This window comes from Mytilus trossulus, chromosome 12 (assembly GCF_036588685.1).
Source record: "Mytilus trossulus isolate FHL-02 chromosome 12, PNRI_Mtr1.1.1.hap1, whole genome shotgun sequence".
In the NCBI taxonomy this organism is placed as follows: domain Eukaryota; kingdom Metazoa; phylum Mollusca; class Bivalvia; order Mytilida; family Mytilidae; genus Mytilus; species Mytilus trossulus.
Genome location: NC_086384.1, coordinates 22177830 through 22203462, shown reverse-complemented (window position 1 = coordinate 22203462; position 25633 = coordinate 22177830). Strand labels below are relative to the sequence as shown.

At 30.5% G+C, this 25633-nt stretch overlaps 1 protein-coding gene across 3 annotated transcripts in view; it reads right to left on the bottom strand.

Annotated features, from left to right (window-relative positions):
• The window catches only part of LOC134693295 (anoctamin-7-like), a 60388-nt gene that overhangs the window by 19585 nt on the left and 15170 nt on the right, over positions 1 to 25633 (bottom strand). For 2 of the 3 annotated variants that reach the window (XM_063554044.1, XM_063554042.1), the window contains exons 3-9: positions 23963 to 24056; positions 11517 to 11641; positions 9815 to 9922; positions 8282 to 8302; positions 2872 to 3008; positions 1915 to 2083; positions 257 to 422 (exon numbers count right to left, since the gene is read on the bottom strand). In XM_063554044.1, coding sequence (XP_063410114.1) covers positions 257 to 422; positions 1915 to 2083; positions 2872 to 3008; positions 8282 to 8302; positions 9815 to 9922; positions 11517 to 11641; positions 23963 to 24056 — 820 coding nt within the window. The remainder of the gene's footprint in view (positions 1 to 256; positions 423 to 1914; positions 2084 to 2871; positions 3009 to 8281; positions 8303 to 9814; positions 9923 to 11516; positions 11642 to 23962; positions 24057 to 25633) is intronic. The other variant, XM_063554043.1, reaches the window with a different exon arrangement.

Sequence of the window (25633 nt, the reverse complement as noted above, 5' to 3'; positions counted from 1 at the left end):
CCTGCCATTATCGAATATGGAGGGGGCCATAAAAAAGACTGTTTGTCTGTCCATACATCTGTGCTAATGACTGTTTAGGTTTATTTCAGGTGTTCTGTTTTTGTCATCATGTAAGGACAGCCTGTCAAAATTTGCCAATGCATTAAGTAAAATGGTTGGGGTAGTAAACTGACTTCTATATAAATTAAAGGCAAAATAACTTAGATCAAAGTGTATTGAACTAAATAAGCAGATATATGTAATTATAATACTTTACCTAACCATGCAAAATATATTCCTATTTTTTCTCCAAAATATTCCCGTATATGGTCTAGTGGTTGGTACTTAAACCATTTGCCCCACCTTGCCCAATATTCATATAATATTTGTCTGTCGTTAAGTGTTTCAGGTCTTATTGGTTGCTTTGGTTTTTCAAAAGTTCCCTGCAATAAAAAAAAAAACATTCTATAAAGTAAAAAATATTACAAAAGAAATCAAAGTATTTGTAATCAGTTAATCCAAAGTTATACTTTTTTTATGTTAACCCTAAACAGTCTAAGAGTCTTTGCGTCCCATAGCTTCAATATATTTTTCATATGTTGTAGATTTTTCATAAATTTGTTAAGAACTTGAAATGTCATGTCCTCTTTACAATAATCCTTCCTATTAAAATGTTCAGTTAGTGCTTTTTCCATGTTATATCTTATATGTCTGTCATAATTCTTAGATTCTGTCATTGAGGGATCTCTGTAACGAGTTTCTCTTACATAGTCATCATATTATCATTGTGTACAAGGTTTACAATTAAGTTTGCATCCATTAATATTGTGGATTCATTTATTTGCGAGGGTACCAATTTTCGTGAATTGCTTATGTGATTTCGTGGTTTTGCCAAAGTCTGCATACAACCTGATAGAAAATTTGTAATTCATTGGAACATGTAAATTAGTGGTTCACCTGTACCCACAAAATCCATGAAGAATGGTATCCAACAAATAATAATGAATCCACAGTATTGTCTTTGAAATTGAATGTCTCAAGTTTAATTTCCCCTTCATTTCTATAAATATTTCACAATTCGACATTCTTCTATGCACGTTTTGATGACATTATTTTTGCTATGTAATTTCAATTTTATTTAGTTTCCCATGTACATTTTTATTCTAAGTTTTGATCTCTTTGTAAGCTGCAAACAGTGATTCTGGAAAATTTTCTTTCAGAAATTCGCAGTTATGTGAAAACATTAATCCTATCTTTCACAATGTCATGTTTATCTGGTTGTAGAAAAGTATGCATAATAATAAGTGTTGTCTTAATGTTATTTGATTTCCAGTGTAATAGTTCTTGTCTATTAATGCTGTCTACTCTTTTCAGTTGGTTTTAATCAACTTTCAGTTGTAGCCTTTTTCCCATAGTTATTCTGGTCTGCGTCTTTGATAGCATTTTCTACTCTCACAAATTCTCCTTTAGTCATAATACAGAATTGCTCTTTTTACCTTTTTCAGATAACATGGACATAGATATGCTTTTAAGTCGATGGGTTGTTGTTTGTTGATGTGTTACATATTTGTTTTTGGTTTATGCCTTTGCAAATAAACGCAACATTTAGTTTTCTTGTTTGAATTGTTTTACATTTGTCATTTCAAGGCCTTTTAAAGCTAACAATGCAGTATGTATTTTACTCATGTTGAAGACCATACAGTGACCTACAGTTGTTAATTTCTGGTCACATCATTTGGTCACGTATGGAAATTGTCTCATTGGTAATCATACCACATCTTGTTCTTTCTATATTGTCAATTGTTTTGAATTCAATATGATTGCTGTGAATCTCATTTCTACTCTGATGTTGTCATTTTAAAATCGATATTGCCAAATCATAAATTCGTTAATCTCCTCCCTCCTCCTCCCCCCAAAAACATCACACTATCTTACATCATGTAAAGCATATGCAGCTTTATATATCTCCTCCTCTAGTAATCTCTCGACTCCAATCTCAGCATGTTTACGTTTACCATACGCTGTCGTTGCTAAGATCTCCCATACTATCCTACCTCGTTGTGTTATTGAGAAATATGTCTCCTGATTATCACTTCCTAAAAACCTGCATAGAAAATTAAATCTAACATGACAACTTATTTCAACAATCTTTAATCCATTATTCCATAATCCATGAAAAGTTTTTTGAAGTCAAGGTATTTTGTAAATATTTTTTTTTTTTTAATATGACAAATGAAAATTGATCTGACACTGCAGTATATTAGACCAGATAAATAAAAAGTTCCAGGTTTTTATAATAATGACATGTCTCCCCCAGTTATCTGCTAGACTCTCAACCAATCCTGTAAGATCTAAATTCCCATAGAGAGAATTCTAAGTAACATTTTCTCAAAAGCTTATATAGTCAGTGGTGATGACCTTTGTCAAGATGAATAACTGCAATATAGTGTTAATATCTTCATGCACTAGTTATACATTGTTGGTCTTTTTGTCTCATCGACATCCTAACAATATTCTGTCATCTAAATCAAGTAAGGTGCTAGAGCATTCACATGAATGTTTTAATTGGTGTGTGTACTAAAAATGCCTAAATCAATAGAATATGGGAAAAAAAAAATAAAAAAAAAAAAAATTTCATAGTCTGAATGAGTGGTGTCACATTTTACAAGAATTCAGCTCACACAAGTACTAGAGGCTGTCTTATACAAGCAATGCAGGAGATTTTTTTTGCTCCAGGTTGAAGGCCTCACTGTGACTATGAGATGAAGAACAGCAATAAAAGCACATTTCCATAACTTTTTTTAGATGTGTTATTTGCTGAGCATGTACTGATTTTGTGTAAGGGATGAATACTTCATATCCTATGGTGTTTTAGGTCTCAAATAACCTTACCTATTTAATTTAGATTTTTTAAAAGCACATGTATAATAATCTAATGGTTTGTTAGGAACTTCTTCAGCCATCACATTGGGTATTCTCAGCATCTTAAGGATTTTCCCAGACCAGTTATTTGAAGGGTTTGGATGTGCCTAAAATAAATAACATACAATTGTGTAAAGATAACAGTTAAATTATGGTAGTTTGTTTGCATCAAATGGGTGAGTTTGAAGTTTTGACCCCCTGTATAGCTTTAACAAAACTATATTGATACATAAATGTTATAATCTTCAAGCCAGTATGTAGAACTTGCACAAAATAAAATGCCTATTGTGTTTATTTCGTCGGAAATAAACCCTAGGTAATATATGTCAAGAAATATTTGAACTAGTGTATTTCTTCCAAAAGGAATAGGAACACTGCTTTACACATATTACTTTTAATAATTGGTTTGTTTAGATTTAACAAATTAATATGAGAAAAATATTATTTGCATGTGCAGTTTGTTGCATTATAAAGTTTATAGTTGTTTTAAGTCTTTTAAATGTGTGAGAGTTTATAAAGATATTTCAAATAAAAAATGTTGATTTAAGCGAAAACTATAAGAATAAACATTATGCTCTTTATTGTAACTAATTTATTTCAGTGTACTTTAGTTAGAATATCTATTTATAAGAAATAAGATGAAAATACCCATTCTTCATTCAATCAGACTGTCTGAGAGGGACATCCGATGGTTTATGTAAATTGGCAAATCTAAGACTAACTGACTGAGAAACAGCAGGTGTTTCTTAGAAATGTTAACCATTATTGAGAGTGAAGTAATGATTTGTCACCACCAGGAGTACTTGGTTTAATGAACTATTCTCCTTACAAATCATTGTGTTTATGACATCACCTAATAAGGTATGATCTTGTGGCAAAAACTGGAATGACCAATCTTCACCACCTGATAATATTAAACATTTTACAAAATGAAGTCAATAGAGGAATACTTAGAAAAAGAAGTTTGACCCTGTTACATATTCATGCAGAGGTCCTGACATACAGACTAAATGTTTAATTTTTTTTTTTAAATCTATGATATTTCATATCTTTCAGACAAATTGTATTCTGGTCCAATTAAACTTGTCATTTGCCTCATCAGATGTCAAGCACAAACAAGAAAATTTAATTTATGTGCATTCCCTCACAAGAACCCTGTATTTCCCTCATACATTGTATCTTTTATTGTTTTGTTATTTGGAGAATTGAGTGTTGAGTTTCTCATAATTTAATATTCTCACAGCATTGGTTTAAATCATGATGATTTTAAAGCTTAATTTGTATCTGCATCATTACCAAAAAGATTAATGGCAATAATAAGTACCTATTCTTCTTTACAGCTCTTCTATAACAGCATGCAAAGCAAACCTTTAAATCAACTTGCTTGCTATGTTTGTAAACAACATGTAGGTACTAAGTCTGTTTCAGTCTGTTTACTATGTACTGGAATTTGATTGGACAATAAACATTAACTTCATTTCATGTCGATTTTTATCGTCTAATCAAATCCTTGTATATATATAAAACTGACTAAAACTCCACCTACCTATTGTTTGCAAACATAGAAAGCAAGTTGGTCAAAGGTTTGCTTTGCATGCTTTTATAGAAGAGCTGTAAGAAATGATATATGTGTCATGTTATTCATAAGTATTTGTAAATTATAAATAAATATCAATTAAAGATCAGCAGAGTAATTTGTTTATCAATAATTCTAAAAGAAACTTGAATTTTGTTTTCTTTGAACTTTATAAAACCAAAACTTCATCCGAAATGTATAAAATCAAGAGGATGTGGTATGATTGCAAATAACAAACCCACCACCCAAGACAAAAGACAAACAAGGATGGATTGACTATTGATTTAAGCCTAACTATTTAATATGACTACTTCCTTAAAGATTTATTAGGCACTGGTAGTAATCCTAGGTTTACCTGACAAAAGATATCAGATAATAAAATACAGACATCTAATGCATAGTTTGCATGACAGATATATAATCATACATCAAATCATACCTAAAAGATATTATATTGTAGTGAAAGGAAACAGAATAATTTCTATACCATTAGTTTATATTTTACAGGCAGAAATTCCCAAGAAATATCTTTGATCTGACTAGGGCCCACACAGTAATGGATATACAACATGAATATTAGCTGTAAATGTTGTCTCAAGGCTAATAAAGTGGTCATTACAATTTAATATAGTAGAACCAAGTGTTATGTAATTCAATGTACTATAATTTGAAATGTACTTAATACATAATATAAAAGCATATTTATAACACTGCAGATAGGTTCATGAATATATAGGATTATTAAGTTCTTTATGTTTAGTCCTAATCAGTTTATAAAGAACTATCGGTATTGCATTGCATCATCAACAGTTCATAACTTAATCTACCTCTCCTGCTTATATTGATGCTTTTTAAAGAAAAGCTACAAAAATCAAGATAAAAGGTCATATGACTGTTTTGTCTTATAGCTTTTCTGCCTACGGGTGTGGCATTGAATACCCATTGGTGGCCTTCGGCTGTTGTCTGCTCTATGTTCAGGTTGTTGTAGATTTGACCCATTCCCCATTTCCTTTCTCAATTTTATTTCATCTGTTTCAATTCTGATACATCCTTGGCTTTCAAATATTTGGAATTGAGCGTTTCTCAATCCTGATGAAAGATATTTGTAACATGTTGTTTTCATTTTTTTCATTTACTGACTATATATTTTGCCATTTATTGCAGATTTTATTACCACACCACCAATAATTATCATGCAAAAGATTCATGTGTGGAAAGCATACCAAATATGATATTTGTCATTTTTTTCAAGAAAGAAAATGCTATGTATAATTTCTGTCCTAACTCATACTCATGAGAAATATGCAATACAAATTGAATGTAGTTATGAATATTCTGTAAAGAGAGACAACTCCTTGATCTACAATGCACTACTTTGAAACTTTTGAGTCTACCATGAACAGTCAGTATGAGAAGAACCATTACCATTTAAATACTATGTACCTAACAGCATCATGCTGCATATCAAATAATAAACCTAAATATCTATGTTTGCTGCCATTCACGTCATTTGTACCCTGGTGGATAGTTGTCTAATATTGAGTCATTGACAATCATACATCTCCTTATTCTATACTTTTCCCTATATATCTCTTTTTATAACTTGCATGATTGTTAAACAGAATGATACTTCATAAGCAAACAAATGATTTACCTAACATCTCATGAGTAAATACTACTTCAAAGGAATAAAATCTTGCAGTTATTTAAATATTTGAAGTACTCGTTATTACGTAATTCAAGTTCTGTTAATTAAGATGCATCTGAACAGAATTATACCGTCTGACTTGAACACCCCCAACTAACTAAGAGTCAGATTGCAGAAACTTTATTTGTATTGTGATTGAATGGAAAAGTTGATGGGAAATTTCATCAGCAGTTTTTTAAACACAGGAAATTGAGTCCCACATGAATGTTTGTGTCAAAGCTTAATTTAAAATGAAACATTGGATATGGAAAATATGTTTTAGAATACTAAGTCACTTACACTTTATTTCTTATATTGACATTCTATTTTTCCATTTGAAGAAAAATCAAATTAAAACCTCATTGCCCAACTTCAAACTATTTTACAAATCCAAAGTATAATCAATCAATTTATGTGAAATAAAAGTCTAGTTTTCACACATTGAGCAAATTAGAGATATTCTATAACTCAATCTTACATTCCTGCAGATGTGAAATAGTTCTAATTTCATTTTGTTTCCTGAAATGTTGACTATTAATCTAGATTTCTTTATAGCACATACCTAAATGTCCTTTATTAAATTGACATGTTGCTGAGTGGCCAGAATTTTTTTTACTAAAATAATATAACTCACTCAGAACTTAAAATGTATCAAGCTTAGCATTCTGGATTTTCAAAAAAATATCTTACATGAATTGGCCTTTATCGAAAGAAAGACAATTTGTTTGTTATGATTTAATTTTCAGTTAAAGGCTGACAAATAATGAAAATAAACGGGATATACATAAAATTTATAGACACATTTGACAAAACTTCAAGCAAGGGAACACTTTAGGCAGGAGATAACCAGTTGTGAAAACCAGTAAAATGACACTTTTACCATAAGGGATCCACAGAAAACTTTTACTGATATCATGCATTATATAGATCTACATAAAAACTATATATAAAACACTATCATTATACTTAATCTGAAAAATATATCATTAATCTGTTACTCATCCTTATACACATACAGAAATATCTAATTTCAAAAAGACTGACAAACAAAAAGATAGAATGAAAAACTATCAATGATTGAGATGAGAGCCATCCCTGTGCCAGTGGGCCCAACTGTAACAAACATGTGTTGAAACAAATGTGCCTTTACCATAGGACATGGTGTTGTCAACTGAAACCAAAGTTTTGACCTCGACCTTTGACCTACGAAGTTGTACATACATTATGACACACACTCTGGTGTTGGTTAATATACAAGTCGAGTATAAATTTTAATATCATAATCATAATGGTTCTCAAGTCATAGATCAGACACTGTCTTTACCATTGGACATGGTGTTGTCAACTGAAAACCAAAGTTTTGACCTTGATCTTTGACCTACGAAGTTGTACATACATTATGACACACACCCCAGTTGGTCAATATACATGTCGAGTATAAACTTTGATATCATAATCATAATGGTTTTCAAGTCATATATCAGACACGGTCTTTACTTTGGACATGGTGTTGTCAACTGAAACCAGTTTTGACCTCAACCTTTGACCTAGGAAGTTGTACATACATTATGACACATACTCTGGTGTTGGTTAATATACATGTGGAGTATAAACTTTGATATCATAATCATAATGGTTCTTAAGTCATAGATCAGACATGATCTTTACCATTGGACATGGTGTTGTCAACTGAAACCCAAGTTTTGACCATGACCTTTGACCTCGGTTGTTTTACTGGTACATACATAATGACACACCCTCTGATGTTGGTTAATATACATGTCAAGTGTTAAGTATGAAACCATAACAGTTCTCTATATATAGAGCGGACACACTTCATTACGGACAGACAGACTGATCACTAAAGGGCCCTAATCATATGAGTAACACTATATACTCTGGTTACAAAAGTAAATGTATCCATTTGACAATAGTTTTCTTACATATTGTTCAATGCTTATAGAAAATATTAAACAAGCACAATAATAAAATGGATGCTCTAAGATTTTCATATCCCCAATCCAGCATACATAATTTTTAAAAATGGGAGTAAACATATAAATATGGTCAGCAAATAATCTACATAAAAGGGAAATTTATCATGCAAAACGACTTACGTCACTTTTCCTATCAAATATCTGTAGTCATAGTCGTAAAAATAAGTATAGAATCAGTTTGCTCTACTAACATGATTAAAAGTAAAGCTCAAAATCTTTTTTTTCAAATGCCTGAAATACCTGTATACAAATGTTAATATAACTACATATAATAATAATAAAAATAACATATACAACAAAAGCAATTAATTAAATTGTAATCATATTTATGTGATAAGGAAAATGTTAGAAAAATTGTGCTTTTGTGTGTTAGTTAAATATATTTTTATAAACCTGCATGTCTCAATTTGCATACATGAAGCCAATTCTATCATGATAGTAATATTGTACATTTGCGGCCTTTTGAAGTGAGGAACCAAGTTTACCCAGTACTTGAATAAACATTTCTCATTGCTATTGTCAAATCTTGATATAAATAAACCAAAAACTTTTTAGAGAGACCACCTATTTCCAATTAAATTGAAATCTATTTTCATCTGATGATTAGATTTTTTGTTGACGCCCTCAGGAATATCTTCCAAACATAAGGTTTACAAAAGAAAATAGATGAAAATAGAAAGTTCTTAAGGAGCAGAAGAAAAAGACTAACAATAATCAAATTGAAAACTTTAAATTATAATTCTTTTCAAGAGTATTGAATATCCATGAGATACCAAAAACAATCTTGTTTTATGATACAAAACCAAGAAGGGTTAATTATTGTTCCATTATAAATCAGTGAAATTGAGAGATTCAAAATTGCTCTATCTGAAAAAAGGTAACTTTGCTGACTCCAAAATCTATCAGTTTTAGTTAAAAAAAAATGTCGGCTGAATAAATCAGAATAGAATTGTCAACATGCATGCACATTTTGATCAGGTTTAGTGGTAAAATAACCAAAATGATAGTTAAAAGCAACATATAGAAAGAATATTAGCTATAAATAATGTATAATATATATGAAAAGTCTAAAATGAAGTCTTGCTTAAAAATTAAAAAAAAGAATTATAAAAAAAAAAAAGAATATTTCCTACTAGATTGTAACAATTACTCCCTAAACTCAACAAACAGAAGCACAACACTCAAAATGAATGCAAAATACCGTTCACCTTAATAAAAAAAAAAATTTGGAAAGTGGAAATTTCTATTTAATTTACAGTTGAATAATTCTTTTGGTTTATTTATTAAACTACTTATTCATGTTATAGATAAAAACATATTTAAACTATTGGGTATTTAGTCAAGTTTGCTCTGAATTACCAAAAATCTGTCTTTGAAGAACCTTCTAGATTCATGCCATAACTTAACTATGACATCAAATGTTTTAAATCTGACTTGAAATTAAGCTGGAATTTCTTGGACTTTTTAAAGTAATGGCGGAAAATTTTGCATACACATGCACGTACATCTATTCAAAATTTTCAAAAGTGATTAAGTGTACAGAAAAAATAGACTTTTACATATAATCATGATTAATAGGTGCTTGTTTGTGAGTTTCAGTTTATATGTGAAAAAATAAATATTTATAAAAATGAATAGAATCCCGGACAATACCTGTAATGGGGCTCTCATGCAAAGGTCCTCTGCGTAGAAACAGCATACATCCCACGGAGCATGAAGTTTGATGAATGTTGTGATCTTTTTCTGACTTTGCACATTTTCCTATTTAAAATAAAAACCACTTTAATTAAATGCTATTTGCCATGATGAACTTGGCCCAGTAGTTTCTGTGGAAAACATTACCAGTAGTAAAAATTTACAAATTTTATGAAAATTGTTTAAAATTGACTATAAAGGACAATAACTCCTTAGGGGGTCAGTTGACCATTTTGGTCATGTTAACTTATTTGTAAATCTTACTTTGCTAAACATTATTGCTGTTTACAGTTTATCTCTATCTATAATAATATTCAAGATAATAACCCATAACAGCAAAATTTCCTTAAAATTACCAATTCAGGGGTAGCAACCCAACAACAGGTTCTCTGATTCATCTGAAAATTTCAGGGCAGATAGATCTGGACCTGTTTAACAATATTACCCCTATCATATTTGCTCTAAATGCTTTGGTTTTTGAATTATAAGCCAAAAGCTGCATTTCACCCCTATATTCTATTTTTAGCCATGGCAGCCCTCTTGGTTGGTTTGGAGGGTCACCCCACAAATTTTTTAAACTAAATATCCCTATGATGATTGTGGCTAAGTTTGGATTAATTTGGCCCAGCAGTTTCAGAGGAGAAGATTTTTGTAAAAGATATATAAAATTTACGAAAAATGGTTAAAAATTGACTTTAAAGGGCAATAACTCCTAAAGGGGTCAACTGACTGTTTTAGTCATGTCTGACTTATTTGTAAATCTTACTTTGCTGAACATTATTGCTGTTTACTGTTTATCTCTATCTATAATGATATTCAAGATAATAACAAAAAACAGCAAAATTTCCTTAAAATTACCAATTCAGGTAACCAACAGCAAACCAACATTGGGTTCTCTGATTCATCTGAAAATTTCATGGCACATAGATCTTGACCTGATAAACAATTTTACCCCTGAAAGTTTTGCTCTAAATGCTTTGGTTTTTGAGTTATAAGCCAAAAACTGTATTGTACCCCTATGTTCTATTTTTAGCCATGGCGGCCATCTTGGTTGGTTTGGCGGGTCACACCACACATTTTTTTAAACAAGATACCCCAATGATGATTGTGGCCAAGTTTGGTTTAATTTGGCAAAGTAGTTTCAAAGGAGAAGATTTTTGTAAAAGTTAACGATGACGGACGAAGACGACGACGACAGACGCCAGACGATGGATGCCAAGTGATGAGAAAAGCTCACTGGCCCTTCGTGCCAGGTGAGCTAATAATATTGATGTTTTAAAGTATCTTAGAAACATAATTTGTGTTTTTATTGTTCTAGGTGACAAGTCATTTTTCACTTAATTTCTGGTGAACTGTTTTAGTAATAACTCTTCAATCAATGGACCTTGTACGCATTTTACAGTTATAGCTTCACATAAATCACTTCAAACAACAATAACCAATATCAACTTCTAAAAATCAACTTTATCATGTTAAATAATTTGAGGAAGAAAATTCAAACTCATTAAAATTGATTAATGTAGCTGCACCATCATATAAAGAATGCAATTAGGGACTTGACTTGTCTAATAACATGATCAATAATCTTCTATTTAACACCCTGCAAATTACTTTTAAAGGTTCGATTCTTTATAATTCAATTATTATATCATGTGCAAACCTCTTCTATTTCTAAACCAACTTTGCGTAAATTTTTCATGAATTTTTGTCTCCATTTTCCAACTTTTACCACCTCACTATTACTGCTTTTAGTTTCTAATAACTCCTCATAAACCAGGATAAAATCTGTGAAAAAAATAAATAAGAAAGATCAATAAAGTTATTAGGCAAAATACTTAATCAATAGAAATTAATTAAAATTCTATGTATAATACCCACCTACTTAGTGTTAGTAAGATGTAAACTATACAGGTGATGACGTTGAGGAAGATACTGCAGCTCACATTGTATACCTTGACTATCATTTTATTTGAGACAAAACAAAAATTTATAAAATTAATGAAAACCTGAAAATTGACTATTAATTCTAAAATCTTAACATAAATTGAACTAGATATAATACCTTACAGAGACAGGAAGGGTGACTCTAGGGAATGGACCCCCTTTTTTTGATACAAGCAATGTTTTTGAATGGGGACAAACAGTTGGCACCCCCTTTAAAAAAAATGGCTGGATCCACCCCTGCTCATTGGCATATATAAACAATTATATCTTTAATCATTTAAAAATTCTTTAAAATGACCATTAGGTCCCATTAATGAGATAACAACATGTATTTACATCAAACAATATCAATAAGGAATCTGATGTTCAGTGGTTGTCCTCTGTTTATGTGGTTCATAAGTGTTTTTCGTTTCTTGTGTTTTATATAGTTGGATTTCCCTTTTGAATGTTTTAACATTTGTAATATTTGGGGCCCTTTAAAGTTTGCTGTTTGGTGTGAGCCTAGACTCCGTATTGAAAACCATACCATGACATATAATGGTTTACTTTTTAAATTGTGACTTGGATGGAGAGTTGTCTCATTGGCACTCATACCACATCTTCCTATATCTATCTATTTACTTGTCAATGACCATAAAAACAACACAACAGGAAAGTAAATCATCAGATAAGACCAATGTCTCATTCTTACAAAGGCATTATCATCATTAGCTATAATGGGAAGTATATATTCACTGACAGGGAGAATTTGTCAATTTAGCATCCTATATTTAACCAGATTCAAAGGAAATATAGGAAACACTGTGATTAATGTAAATAAAGAATAGCTATATACCATCGTCTCTAATCTCTAAAATTTATTTGTAAACAGTTTAGAAACAACAGCTGAAAATTATGCTTTGTCAAGGCTTTGTCAAGCATTTCTAATGTTTCCAGCACTCGATCAGATAACAAATAACATCTATGCTTTAACCCTTTTCTCCGTAATGATGCATTTTGACATCACCCTGGCCCTTAACTCCATAATGATGCCTTTTGACCACTGTGTAGTACTTCAGTTGAAACGCTTTGACTACAAAATGTCTGCATTTGACTAACTAAAACTTGTTTCCAATATGAAAAGGATATTCATAAGAGTATCTGACCTTAACTTAGTAGATGAAATTTTTGTCAATGCATTAATATTTTAAAGCATATTTTCAGCATTTTATTGAAAAATCCTATGCAAATCAAGTATGCAAAAAATAAAATTCCATTAAGGAAAGGATTAAGATCATGTTATCTGGCTGTTCTTTTTATACTGCAACTATTACATTTATTGTTTAAAATGAAATGTTTTGATTGGGATAGACATTTGTCAGTTTGAAGCAAACATCAATCAATCAATCAATCTTAAACATTCGATCTTCATTTCATTTATTTGGCAATTTTTATTGGAGAAAATTTATAATATACAGTTTAATTTGCATCAGTTTAATAATGATGAAAATGAGAGAAAACTTAAAACCCATTGAAGACAACTATAGCTAGCTAGGTCACCTTTTACGCATTTTTTTTAAAATGCGCAACACCCAGTATTTATAGTAACTGTTCTATAAAGCTATCGGAGGCCCCAGCATGATAATATATATGTAAAACCATTTATAAGAGAAAACCACATATCTGCATGCTTGTAATCTTTAGTAATGAAATAAATTGGACATTTATTTAGAACTATGCTAATGTGTCTTAGATTGTTTTTTGGGCTTGTGTTTCTTTGGGTTGTTGTCTGATTGATGTATACCTGTGACATCTCCTTTTATTCCTCATACTATGCAGACATATAAATCAAATCATTGGGGAAGTGGAATAAAATTTATAGATCTACAAGTTTTTAGTGTCAAATATGAATTTTCAAACATCTAAATTAATTATTATTCACACTGAAAAATGTGTTTATCCATTGCATTTTTATTTAACGTAACTAGAAATAAACAAGACAGAGTAACGAAAACTACAGTTGGCCTCTTTTTGGACCCTTCGTTAAATCCTATTATTTCCCTAGAGGAAAAGAAGTATTTAGAACTCAATAGGATTGTCCATTATAAACCCATTCCAATCTTATTTACATGTAATTTAATTGTCACATCATAAAGATAATACTGATTTTTGTAATTGTTTACCATCTAGTTGATAGATCAAATGTTTAGTCCAATTCAGTCCATGTGGAATTGGTAGTATGAATATTTAATTTGCTGGACACGCAAGAAATGAAATAATTTAAATATCATTGAGTAAGAAGCAAAAAACAGTAAAATAAGTTTTAAGAAAAACCACACTATATATTCTGCATTACCAATACTTGTAATCCCCACTTAAGGTGGTACCTAACACTACAGGGAGATAACTCTGTAAAATCAGCTAAACGTTTTAATTACATTGCGTTGTTAAGAGAATATTAAGCTTCTGAATGATCAAAATTAGTGTTTGTCAAACTGCTATATAACCAGTGTAATTTTTCTGATAAAATGGTTTGTTCAAATTTTTTGAAATTTTTATATTTTTGTCAAAGGGTCAAAGTAAATACTTTGTCAAAATTTTATGAAAATTAAACGAGCCAAATTGATTTTAGTGAAAGTGTAAGGTACCACCTTAAACCATTTAGGTTACAATAAAGATTTTTTTTCTTTAGAGGAATTAAAGATAAAATCATTCAAGTTCATAATTTAACCATCTACTCATAGTTTCTTGTTGTTTAAAAATGCATTTCCAACCAATAATGGAGCAACTGTATCTAGGTTACTTAAACACCAAGATGTCATTAGATGCAGTTGGAAATCCTATTTATCAGTTTTATCTGTATAACATAACATCAATTTTTGAAAAGAATCAATCCTAAATTATTGAAAACTATTATTTTTGCTCTAACCATAATATATCTTTGTGTAAATTATATACACCCACATAATGGCTAATGCTCTCATGGGTGTATCTTAGTATACATGCATGCAGTCCTGATGTAATTCATTCAAACAAACCAGTACTTTACATGACAGAAAAAAACATAAAAAAAGGCAATAGTAAGTGGAGAAGATAAGAAAATAGAAATTTAGACAAACAATTAAGGGGTAAAAAATGTATTTTATCTGAAACAAAGCCATTTATTTTTCTTCATCGTGAAGACTTTGTTATTCTACTCAAGTTAATTAAACAACCTCATGCAACTTCTGTCTTAATCAGTCACAGTCTCCATTATAATTATTTCCAGTAAAGTATCTAATTTAGAATAATGCTTAAGGGACTGATGTTGACAGTTACTTCATCTCAAATGGCATCAATGATTTTACTAACCTTAAAGACAATACCCGTGCATGTTAAATAATAATGCAGGTTTATCAAGCAAAACCTCTGTCTTAGAGAACTTTTTGAGACACCAACCAATTGTGTTGGTCAATCAGGTACAGTGTATCATTTTATAAACAGACATTATAGCGGACTGTGCAGTATGGGCTTTGCTCATTGTTGAAGGCCGTACGAATACCTGTAATTGTTAATGTTTGTGTCATTTTGGTCTTTTGTGGATAGTTGTCTCATTGGCAATAATACCACATGTTCTTTTTTATATAGAGTAAATTTTGTAGAAATTTTGTTGCAGTCTCCCTCATGACAGAATTGTTTATGGCTGTAAATTGTTATAAAGCCCCAGTCACATGTATCTGTCAGAAATAGTAATTGACCATTATGACCTAATCTTTATTAGTAATTTAACACTTGATATAATAGAAAACAACATTTTCTAATTGTTAAACAATATAATATATTTACCAATGCAATGATTTTTGTATCATTATACGTTACGTTTCAACTTTTATTAGACTTTTTTGAAATCACCAATGGCCAAATTTAGATCAGGACAGAATTAAGATTAACAAGCTTAAGTCTACCAGTTAATGGGAAATGCCAGAAAAATCCCTTGTTTCCAGATTTCTTACTTAAATGCATTAATGCAAGTCAAATATCTTTTAGACTTAGTCTGTTGGTCATAAAAATAATCATAGAATGGCCATTTTGTGTTGATAATTACATTTTATATGACTTCCGAGTGTCACATTACACAAATAACATTTCTCCACTGAATTCACTAGACAGTGCAACCTATTTATTTATCAATTAATTAAGTAAACATAATTTAACAAGGTTGATAATTCTACCATTTTTGCAATTTCAGACCTTTTAAAAGTTGTGTATTAAGAAATTTGAAAAAAAAGTCATTTTATCCAAATGTTAAGGCCTCAGACAGCCATCTATACCCATTAGATCCACGCCTAGGACAGGGAGTATTGTTCTGAAATCTTCAGGGAAAAGAACCAAACAGAGGTTGATTTAGTGGGCAAGGGGTATGGGAAACCCAATAGAGCTGAATATATGTTTTTAAGTGCAAAGACTTTTTACTTGGACAGTCAAAAATTAGCATCTCAGATCTTTTGTAATATCATTAACTGTACTTAATTATCATGATTGTATTATACCAGATCAGCATTTTTATCATAAAGGTCTCTAAAGTGATGCTCAATGCTTAAATATTTGAAAATTCAAATCTTGTTATCATTTCAAATGCAACTTTTCATTTTGTTTAATGCTGAATGTACACAAATGTATCAAGTTTTCAACTTCTATAAAAAAATAAAAGAGTTGCAATATATATCTATATCCTTCTGCGTTGCCGAACTCTTTCATTACCCTATGGTATAACATGTTATATAAAATTATGGCAAGAATTGTACCCTTTAGAGCGCTTACAAGACAGAAAGCACTGAATGATGGAAGGAGGCCCAGTTTTTCCATGTCCCCTACAACATGTTATGCAGGGGACAAAAACCCAACAACAACAATGCATACTGAGTGTCTGTAATTGATATTCCAGCAGTTATGTATATTTTTGTTGTGGAAAAATCACTTGGTACAACATGGAGATTTTAACAATATCCTTAGATCTGTTATACTAAAATAACAATCAATTCTTCTAATTAAGCTGAAACCTCAGATAACAGAGTCAATTTCATTACTAAATCAGGTATTGGATATTTTTCATTACATGCAGCTAATTTCTCCAAAATTGGTTAATATATAGCCAATAGAAATAGACCATATTGTTCTGAAATCACAGTGTAAAACATTAGCCTTCCAGGAAACAATACCATCATATATAGTTTACCATTGTAACTTACTATTGACCAATAAAATATTTTTTATATCGATGATAATTAATTGTTGAACATGACATGAATTCACAATTAATTTTATTGCCCTGGTATCACATGACAGAACAGCAGCAAATTTCAGCTGAATATCAATAAAATTCAAGATTTCAATTGATGTGCAATTTGCTAGTATACAATGTATAAAATGTATCAAAATGTCAAATAAAAAAAAAATGTTTTTGTTACATTGAAATTGTCCTTTATCTTTATTCTATTTTGTTTATTGTAATATTTTTGAAAACCAGTTGTTCGTTTATTTGTCAATGTTTGCATAACAAAAGGACGAGAGAACAGATCAACACAACAGATTGAGAAACATAGTGCCCATAAATGGGGCCTTAAAAATAATTAAAATAAATTGGATTTATTTTCAAAGAAATAAAAGTTTATAATACAGCAGTGTAAGCATTTTTAAAGTACCATGTAAAACAATACATCAAGTAGTATCATTAAAACATGTATGTGAGAAAACAAATGATCAAAGTAACTGCCTGGACAATATACATGATACAAAAAATAATCAGGTTTGATTTTAAGAATTTTTCTTAAAACCAGTTCATATGAGATGTACAACTTTAAAATTGTCGAGAAAATTTTAATCTGTATACAGAAAGGTTTCTATTTCAAGCTTGATTCGAAATCTTGTACAAATGTAATGGAAAGCTACTTGTGCATCTACGTGATTTAAGTAGCAGTCTGGCTAAGAATCATGCAAGGGGTGATACATCCATAGTCTGGGATATTTACGGGGTATTTGGTATAGTTTAATGGATTGAACCCAAGTCAAAATTATGAATATTTAATAAAGCACCAAGAAAAATATACTGTGTTTAATGGTTTAATATTTTGAATTTAGTACTAACTTCACAAGACCCATCAACACAAAAAGTCTTGTTGATTTCTGTGATACAGTGTGTATCACTATTTCATCATTTGCATGATTCTTAGCCAGACTGCTACTTAACAGACAAGAGAAATGGTAAAATATGTAAGCAATTGTAATGCATTTGTTAAAAGGAATAGAATCAATATAGGTATTTAAAACTATTACAGGAACATGATGATGAAAACAACAAATAAACACACAATTTAAAATTTTGGAAAGAACCTATCATTTGATTTCTGGCATTGAACCTACATAAAAATATTAAATATCATTAAATCATTAAAGTTCTGTATAACATGACAATAAAATATCCACAAAATAATTTCATAATCTACAGAATAGGGCTCTGCACGATCAGTCCGGCCATATTGGATAGGGGCAAATTTTCATAATAGAGCTAAAAATGGTGTGAAAAATACGGGAAAACATCATTTAAACATAGCTGCATATATGTTGCTTAGAAACACACATAGGATTTCCCACACTTTCATACTATTTCCACCTCCATCCAAAAAATCTGCCCCCAATCCAATATGGCTGAACCAACTGTGAAGAGCCCTATTTCACATCATCTGACCTTTTAGTAGATAAATTGAAAGTTATTAAGTGTGACATTTACACATTTTTACTAATTTATTACAATGGAATGGATTTTGCAATTTGTTTTTTTCTCTCACAATGTCAAATTACTAGACATGAAACTCCTACATCTTGTCTGATTTCATGACATTACAGAAAAGCCTACAATTTCAATTCATTTTTTTGCATTGGCTTAATTGACATATGAAATGTCTACTCTTACTCTCAGACTTTTCTAAAGAACTTTAATGAATGGAATAAGATTTATCCAGTCTGACTTAAAATCAGTAGACTAGTTAATTAAGTCATTCAGTGTATAAATCAAAGTACCCAATGACTTTTTCAATCAGTGGATCAATGGTATAAAAGAACAATCGAAGATATGATGCAGTGCAAAATTATGGAGTAAAACTTCTGACTAATCATCTTATTTTATTGAAAGTTGTGATTTTATTGCTGAAGCCTAAATAAAACATGGTATCAACATATAAACAAATCAACCAAATAAACCAGCAACTTGAAAGATATCAACTGGGTTAAATTATTTCAAGAACTCCAATACAAACAGATATCAAAATCTTACTTGTATCCAAAAAAGTTAAAAGATAGAAGCGGATCGACAGGTTTTCTTCATATAGATTTCCTAAAATATCAGCCACTAGACACAAAATTCAGGGCATATAAATGTTGTAAATAATTATGCTGCCCGTTGCAGCCCTATATTTTGACCTTTGAATAAAATTGTAAGGCATATCAACTTTCTGTTCTGGGATGATTATAATTTTGCACGAAACTTCATAGTAAAAGTGCCTCAGTTTTAGCAACAAAAGGAGTTCCTATGGGAAATTGAATTGTCTATATTTACAGAATTGCAACCTATAAGCACTCATAGAAGCACAGGCCAGTCTTAATCACAGACATATTTAATAATAATACAGTCATCATACAAATAATACTACAGTTTATACCCAAAGGTAAAACCATTGTCAGTTAATTTACAATATAATCAATGTTTGTCTAATATTTATATGTATAATTATGTAATGACGAATACAGTAATGAATTTTACATGATAATATGCTATATTTGTCTTATAATGAAATGTGATAAGAACAATTATTATTCTATAGGAGAGTAAATTTTGAATCAGTCAGTTATATATATGTCAAGATAAACTGCAATTTTTATCATTGGAGTCCAAACAAAATAGACACTGCCAAATCTAACTGTTGTAGCGCAATGATCATCGCACATTAGCCGATAATGGTACTCATTAAAATGATAACTGTGTTACGTAACCCTTTCCTCCATTGAATTTTATTTTTTGCATACTTGATTCGCATAGGATTTTTTAATGAAATTCTGAAAATATGATTCCAAGTATTAATGCATTGCGAAAAACAAATATTTCATCAAATAAATTTAAGTCAGATATTCCTATGATATTCCTTTTCATATTGGATACAAATTTTATTTAGTCTACTGCAGACACTTTGTAGTCAAAGCGTTTTAACTGAGGTACTACACAGGCGTCAAAAGGCATCATTTATAATGGAGTAAAGGGGGTGGCGTCAAAAGGCGTCACTATGGAGGAAAGGATATGATCAAATCTAATATTTTGACCCTGCAAATGCAAACATGGAGAAATTCTTCAATAGTTTCCTAATGCTGTATTTTTTTTAATCATAAATGATATGGTAATTTCTGGTTATTGCCTGGAAGGCAAAACAAGTTGACCAGCATTTTAATAAAATAAGCCTCATAAAGTGTTGACAAATTGGTACTTTATGTTAATTTTGTATTAAATATATATATATTAATATAAATCTGAAAGTCAAAATTATTCTATGAAGGGAAGTTTCTGGTCCCATTTTAATCTGCATCCCTGCAGCATTAACATCATAGTTGCTTCCTTTGTTTATAATTGTTATTTTATCTTTTCAAAGTTTTTGTATTACTTTATACAATGCTGTAGATACAGAAATAGACCTCATTTTCAACTTCCACCTTTATATATGTTATGTATTATCATAAAATACAACTTCAATTTCAATATTATGGATGAACACGAATGTGGCCACTTTCGTTTTACACGAAAACCGTCTAAAATTTAACTAAAATGTTACAATTGTGAAGAATTCAGTAATTGCTCATGACTTTAAGGTGCCAGTACCCGATATATGTTCACTGTATAGTCAAAAATAGTCCATATTTATGTAGCAGAAGCACTCTACTGTTCAATAAATAATTAAAATTTTACATTTTATCAATGTTGTAAAACTGCTTTATTTTAGGGCCAAAAAGGGCTCTTACCGGACCTACTCCTTTGTATCATTTTGATATGCTTAGGACTATTATAGCTTATAAATACAACACACACTGTTTTTTCTCATTCATGATTGTTGAAGGCTGCATGTTGATCTTGCTTTATATCCTCATTACCTTTGACCTTTGGTGAAAAGTTGTCTCTATGCAATCATACCACATCTCCTTATTCATATATTTTGTCTCTATGCAATCATACCACATCTCCTTATTCATATGTTTTGTATCTATGTGATCATACCACATCTCAGTATTTTAATAAAATAAGCCTCATAAAGTGTTGACAAATTGGTACTTTATGCTAATTTTGTATTAAATATATATATATTAATATAAATCTGAAAGTCAAAATTATTCTTTGAAGGGAATAGTTTCTGGTCCCATTTTTAATCTGCATCCCTGCAGCATTAACATAATAGTTGCTTCCTCTGTTTATCATTGTAATTTCATCTTTTCAAAGTTTTTGTATTACTTTATACAATGCTGTAGATACAGAAATAGACCTCATTTTCAACTTCCATTGGTTTTCTCTTTAGATTTGTATCACATTTTGATATGCTTAGGACTAATATAGCTTATACAACACACATTGTTTTTTCTCATTATTGAAGGCTGCATGTTGATCTTGCTTTATATCTTTATTACCTTTTTTATGAAAAGTTGTCTCTATGCAATCATACCACATCTCCTTATTCATATATTTTGTCTCTATGTAATCATACCACATCTCAGTATTCATATATTTTGTCTCTATGCAATCATTCCACATCTCCTTATTCATATATTTTGTCTCTATGCAATCATACCACATCTCCTTATTCATATATTTTGTCTCTATGCAATCATACCACATCTCCTTATTCATATATTTTGTCTCTATGCAATGATATAATCATACCACATCTCCTTATTCATATATTTTGTCTCTATGCAATCATACCACATCTCCTTATTCATATAATTTGTCTCTATGCAATCATACCACATCTCCTTATTCAAATATTTTGTCTCTATGCAATCATACCACATCTCCTTATTCATATGTTTTGTATCTATGCAATCATACCACATCTCCTTATTCATATATTTTGTCTTTATGCAATCATACCACATCTCAGTATTCATATATTTTGTCTCTATGCAATCATACCACATCTCCTTATTCATATATTTTGTCTCAATGCAATCATACCACATCTCCTTATTCATATATTTTGTCTTTATGCAATCATACCACATCTCAGTATTCATATATTTTGTCTCTATGCAATCATACCACATCTCCTTATTCATATATTTTGTCTCAATGCAATCATACCACATCTCCTTATTCATATATTTTGTCTCTATGCAATCATACCACATCTCCTTATTCATATATTTTGTCTTTATGCAATCATACCACATCTCCTTATTCATATATTTTGTCTCTATACAATCATACCACATCTCCTTATTCATATAATTTGTCTCTATGCAATCATACCACATCTCCTTTTTTCATATATTTTGTCTCTATGCAATCATACCACATCTCCTTATTCATATATTTTGTCTCTATACAATCATACCACATCTCCTTATTCATATATTTTTCACCAAGTTCTGATTCATTCAGTGCTTATCTAATACTATTGCATCCTAAGCCTCCAATGTGGGTCTCATTGGGGGGTTCTGATCCTGGATCCCTCTTACTGTTATGTCAGATTCCTGTATCCTGCTTATCCATGTTACACTATGTACGTAAGCAATTTTTTTTGTAATTTTCTGTGTCCTGCTAGACTTCGTTTCCCATTTTCATGGCAAAATAGTTTGATTCACATGTCACGCTTACAAAAAATCAGCAATCCTGGGTCACGTTTAGACCCAAATGAGACCATTATGTTACCATTGCATCATGAAGCAGCACCCTCCAACACTAGATGCATCATGAAGCAGCACCCTCTAACACTAGACAAGAAGGGAAATCTTGCAAAGTAAAAGAGACCAATTGGCACTGCTCAAATTTGACCTTTACATCTGGTTAGCTAAGGGCTCTTTTTTCTTTGACCCAGTATGTGTTATCATAAATATTGAAAACAGGCAATAAGAGCTAACAAATGATACAAATTTAACCAAAATTCATTCTTCGACAATAAAAATTAGGTTTCTACTTCTGCATCCACTTCGTTTCAACTTCATTTGAACAATGGTAGTTAGCTTTCTCATTGGCAATCATACCAAATTTCCTTATTTTTATACATGTATAGCAAAAATGCCACATTTCCTTATTTTTTTATATAAAAAACACTCCAACTGTCCTCACTTCTACACATAATCATTGGTATATCAGTGATCCACACAATTAAATTCTTACAAAAAGTGACACAATTGAATGTTTAAATCACTAGTAAAGCATAAAATATCTAACTTAATATCTTAAATGTGATATATCAATACAACAATTTCAAATAAATTCAATTTAAATCCTTTACAAAAGATGTAAATACATCCATAAAAATTTATATATAAACATATTTTAATGGTATGTCATTTTGTATATCTTTTCTTAAATCAAAATTTATGAGTTGAAAAGATGAGGAACTTCTGTATTTGTTCCTATAAATTTAAAGAAACTATTTACTAAGAGTCATTTATGTGATGTGCATCTTTTCAAGCTATAATTCTTTAAGTAATGTGAACTAAGCATCCCTTTCAAAAGATCAATGCAGCAAAACTTTTGAATGAGGAGGGATAGGAGGGGTCCTGATCCTGAAATCCTGGGCTTATAAACACGAAATCCCGAAATCCAGGGCTTAAAAACACGAAATCCTGAGGTCCAGAAATTCAAATAAAGAAATTCCCAGATCCCGAAATCCCGAGCTTAAAAACACCAGATCCCTGAGTCCCGATAGAATTGCAATAGAAAACATTACAATTTGACATTCAGTTAATCTAGTCTTGTTGATGAATTAGTAAACATGATTTTTTACTTTCTCAATTCTTGTAAACATAAGGTTTCCTCGCTTTGATCTTACAAATGAAGTTAATTGCACACATGGAAGATAACTCTTACAAAAACAGAAGGAAGGAAGGTATGTTCAATAATTTTTTTTTTAAAAATCACAAAATAAAATTTAATGGTATAGTTACCTATTCTTCTCTCGCCATCCCTAAAGAAACATGTGTCTTCTAGTGGCACTGGTGTCTTAGCTTTGGCAGACATCTCAATCCCTCCTCCTGAGCTCTAAAATATATAAAAATAATATTGTAAAAATAATTTAAAAAACAGAAAACAGAAAACAGGGAGTATCAAGAAATTAACTGAAAACAAATTACATGGTGTAAATAGAGTAGGGTAGGAATGATTCTTTATGAAAACTAAGGTCAGAAGTTAATGAAGAATAACTTTTTAAAGTCTGCTTCTGAATGTTAAAATCTAAATGGTCCGATCATAGAGGAAATGAGTACTTAGCATACTCATAGTCTGATTTGTACTTAAATTGTTCAAAAAACATATGGAGGTATACAGGGTCCAGAACCTGGACCTCAGTCAAATTTATGGAACCTTAAAAAAGATTTACTTCTGAAAGATAAGCACAAGAATTCCGAATATAATGACCAGCTTAGCTAATGCACACTGACTGGCTTATTTCAAAGAATATTCATGTCAAAACTTTCATATTAAGAATTAATAATAAAGGTATTCTAAATTGCACCTACCAGTAGTTTGGTCTTCATCTTTTTTTTAGAACCAGATAAATTTCAAGTTCATTATAGTACTACACTATAATTGGTTGACATAACAAATAACAATACACATTGTACAAATTCCCACAGTACGTAATTTTCTCTAACTATCTCTATACTGTCATTTTAAAAGCCTATTGTTACAAGACCTTTGAAGCATGACTTGAAGTTTTCAACTGAATCCATATTTAAATAATAAATAAACAAATGAACACCTGATTGAGTTTATAAGTTTAAATCTCTTATCTCTACAGAATGACAATTTTAAATGCACTTCTACATAAATAAAAAAATGTAAATAATAAACAATAACATAAATCTCTGTCTAATTTTTTGTTTAAAAAGTCAAGACTGAAAATTGAATTCCTAATCTATAGTAGTGTGCTTTCAATTATAGAAATAAGGAGCCTGTAATTCAGTGCTTGTCTTTTGTTCCTGATAATATCATATTTGGTTTTTGTTTTGTACTGTGACAAATCAAGACTTATGTTGTCTCATTCCAATTTTTTACACTTAATGAATGGCTATTATTTATTTTGATTTTATTGAACCATAAAACTAATTTTTGACTCTTCACATTGAATAATCAGCGAAGCGGATTATGTAAAATGTGAAGAGTCAAAAATTAGTTTTATGGTTCAATAAGATAAAAATGAATTATTGCCATTCATTATAAATAAATTTCTATCAAAAATAAGGCTCAAAGAACTTTTTATATTATTTATATTAACTATAACAACCGTACACACATGTGGGCGTGTCGTCATCAAAATTGACAACATTGGAAATAAAACTAATAATTTTAACCAATCAGAAGACAGTAAAAACTCAAATTTATTTATTAAGTTATGGCAAGGCTTTTATAGCTCTCTATGTGGTGTGGGTTTTGTTCATTAGTCAGAGGCAGATCTTTTTTTTTTTTTGAGGGGGGAGGAGGGCAGCCATTCTGAGAATATAAAATTTGGTTGGTTTATTTATTTAACCGTTATATAGGGAATCACTCAAGCGTGATGGGAGCCAGCCCCCTCTTAGGCAGCCAGTGGGCCCCCACTTATGAACATTTCTAGATCAGCC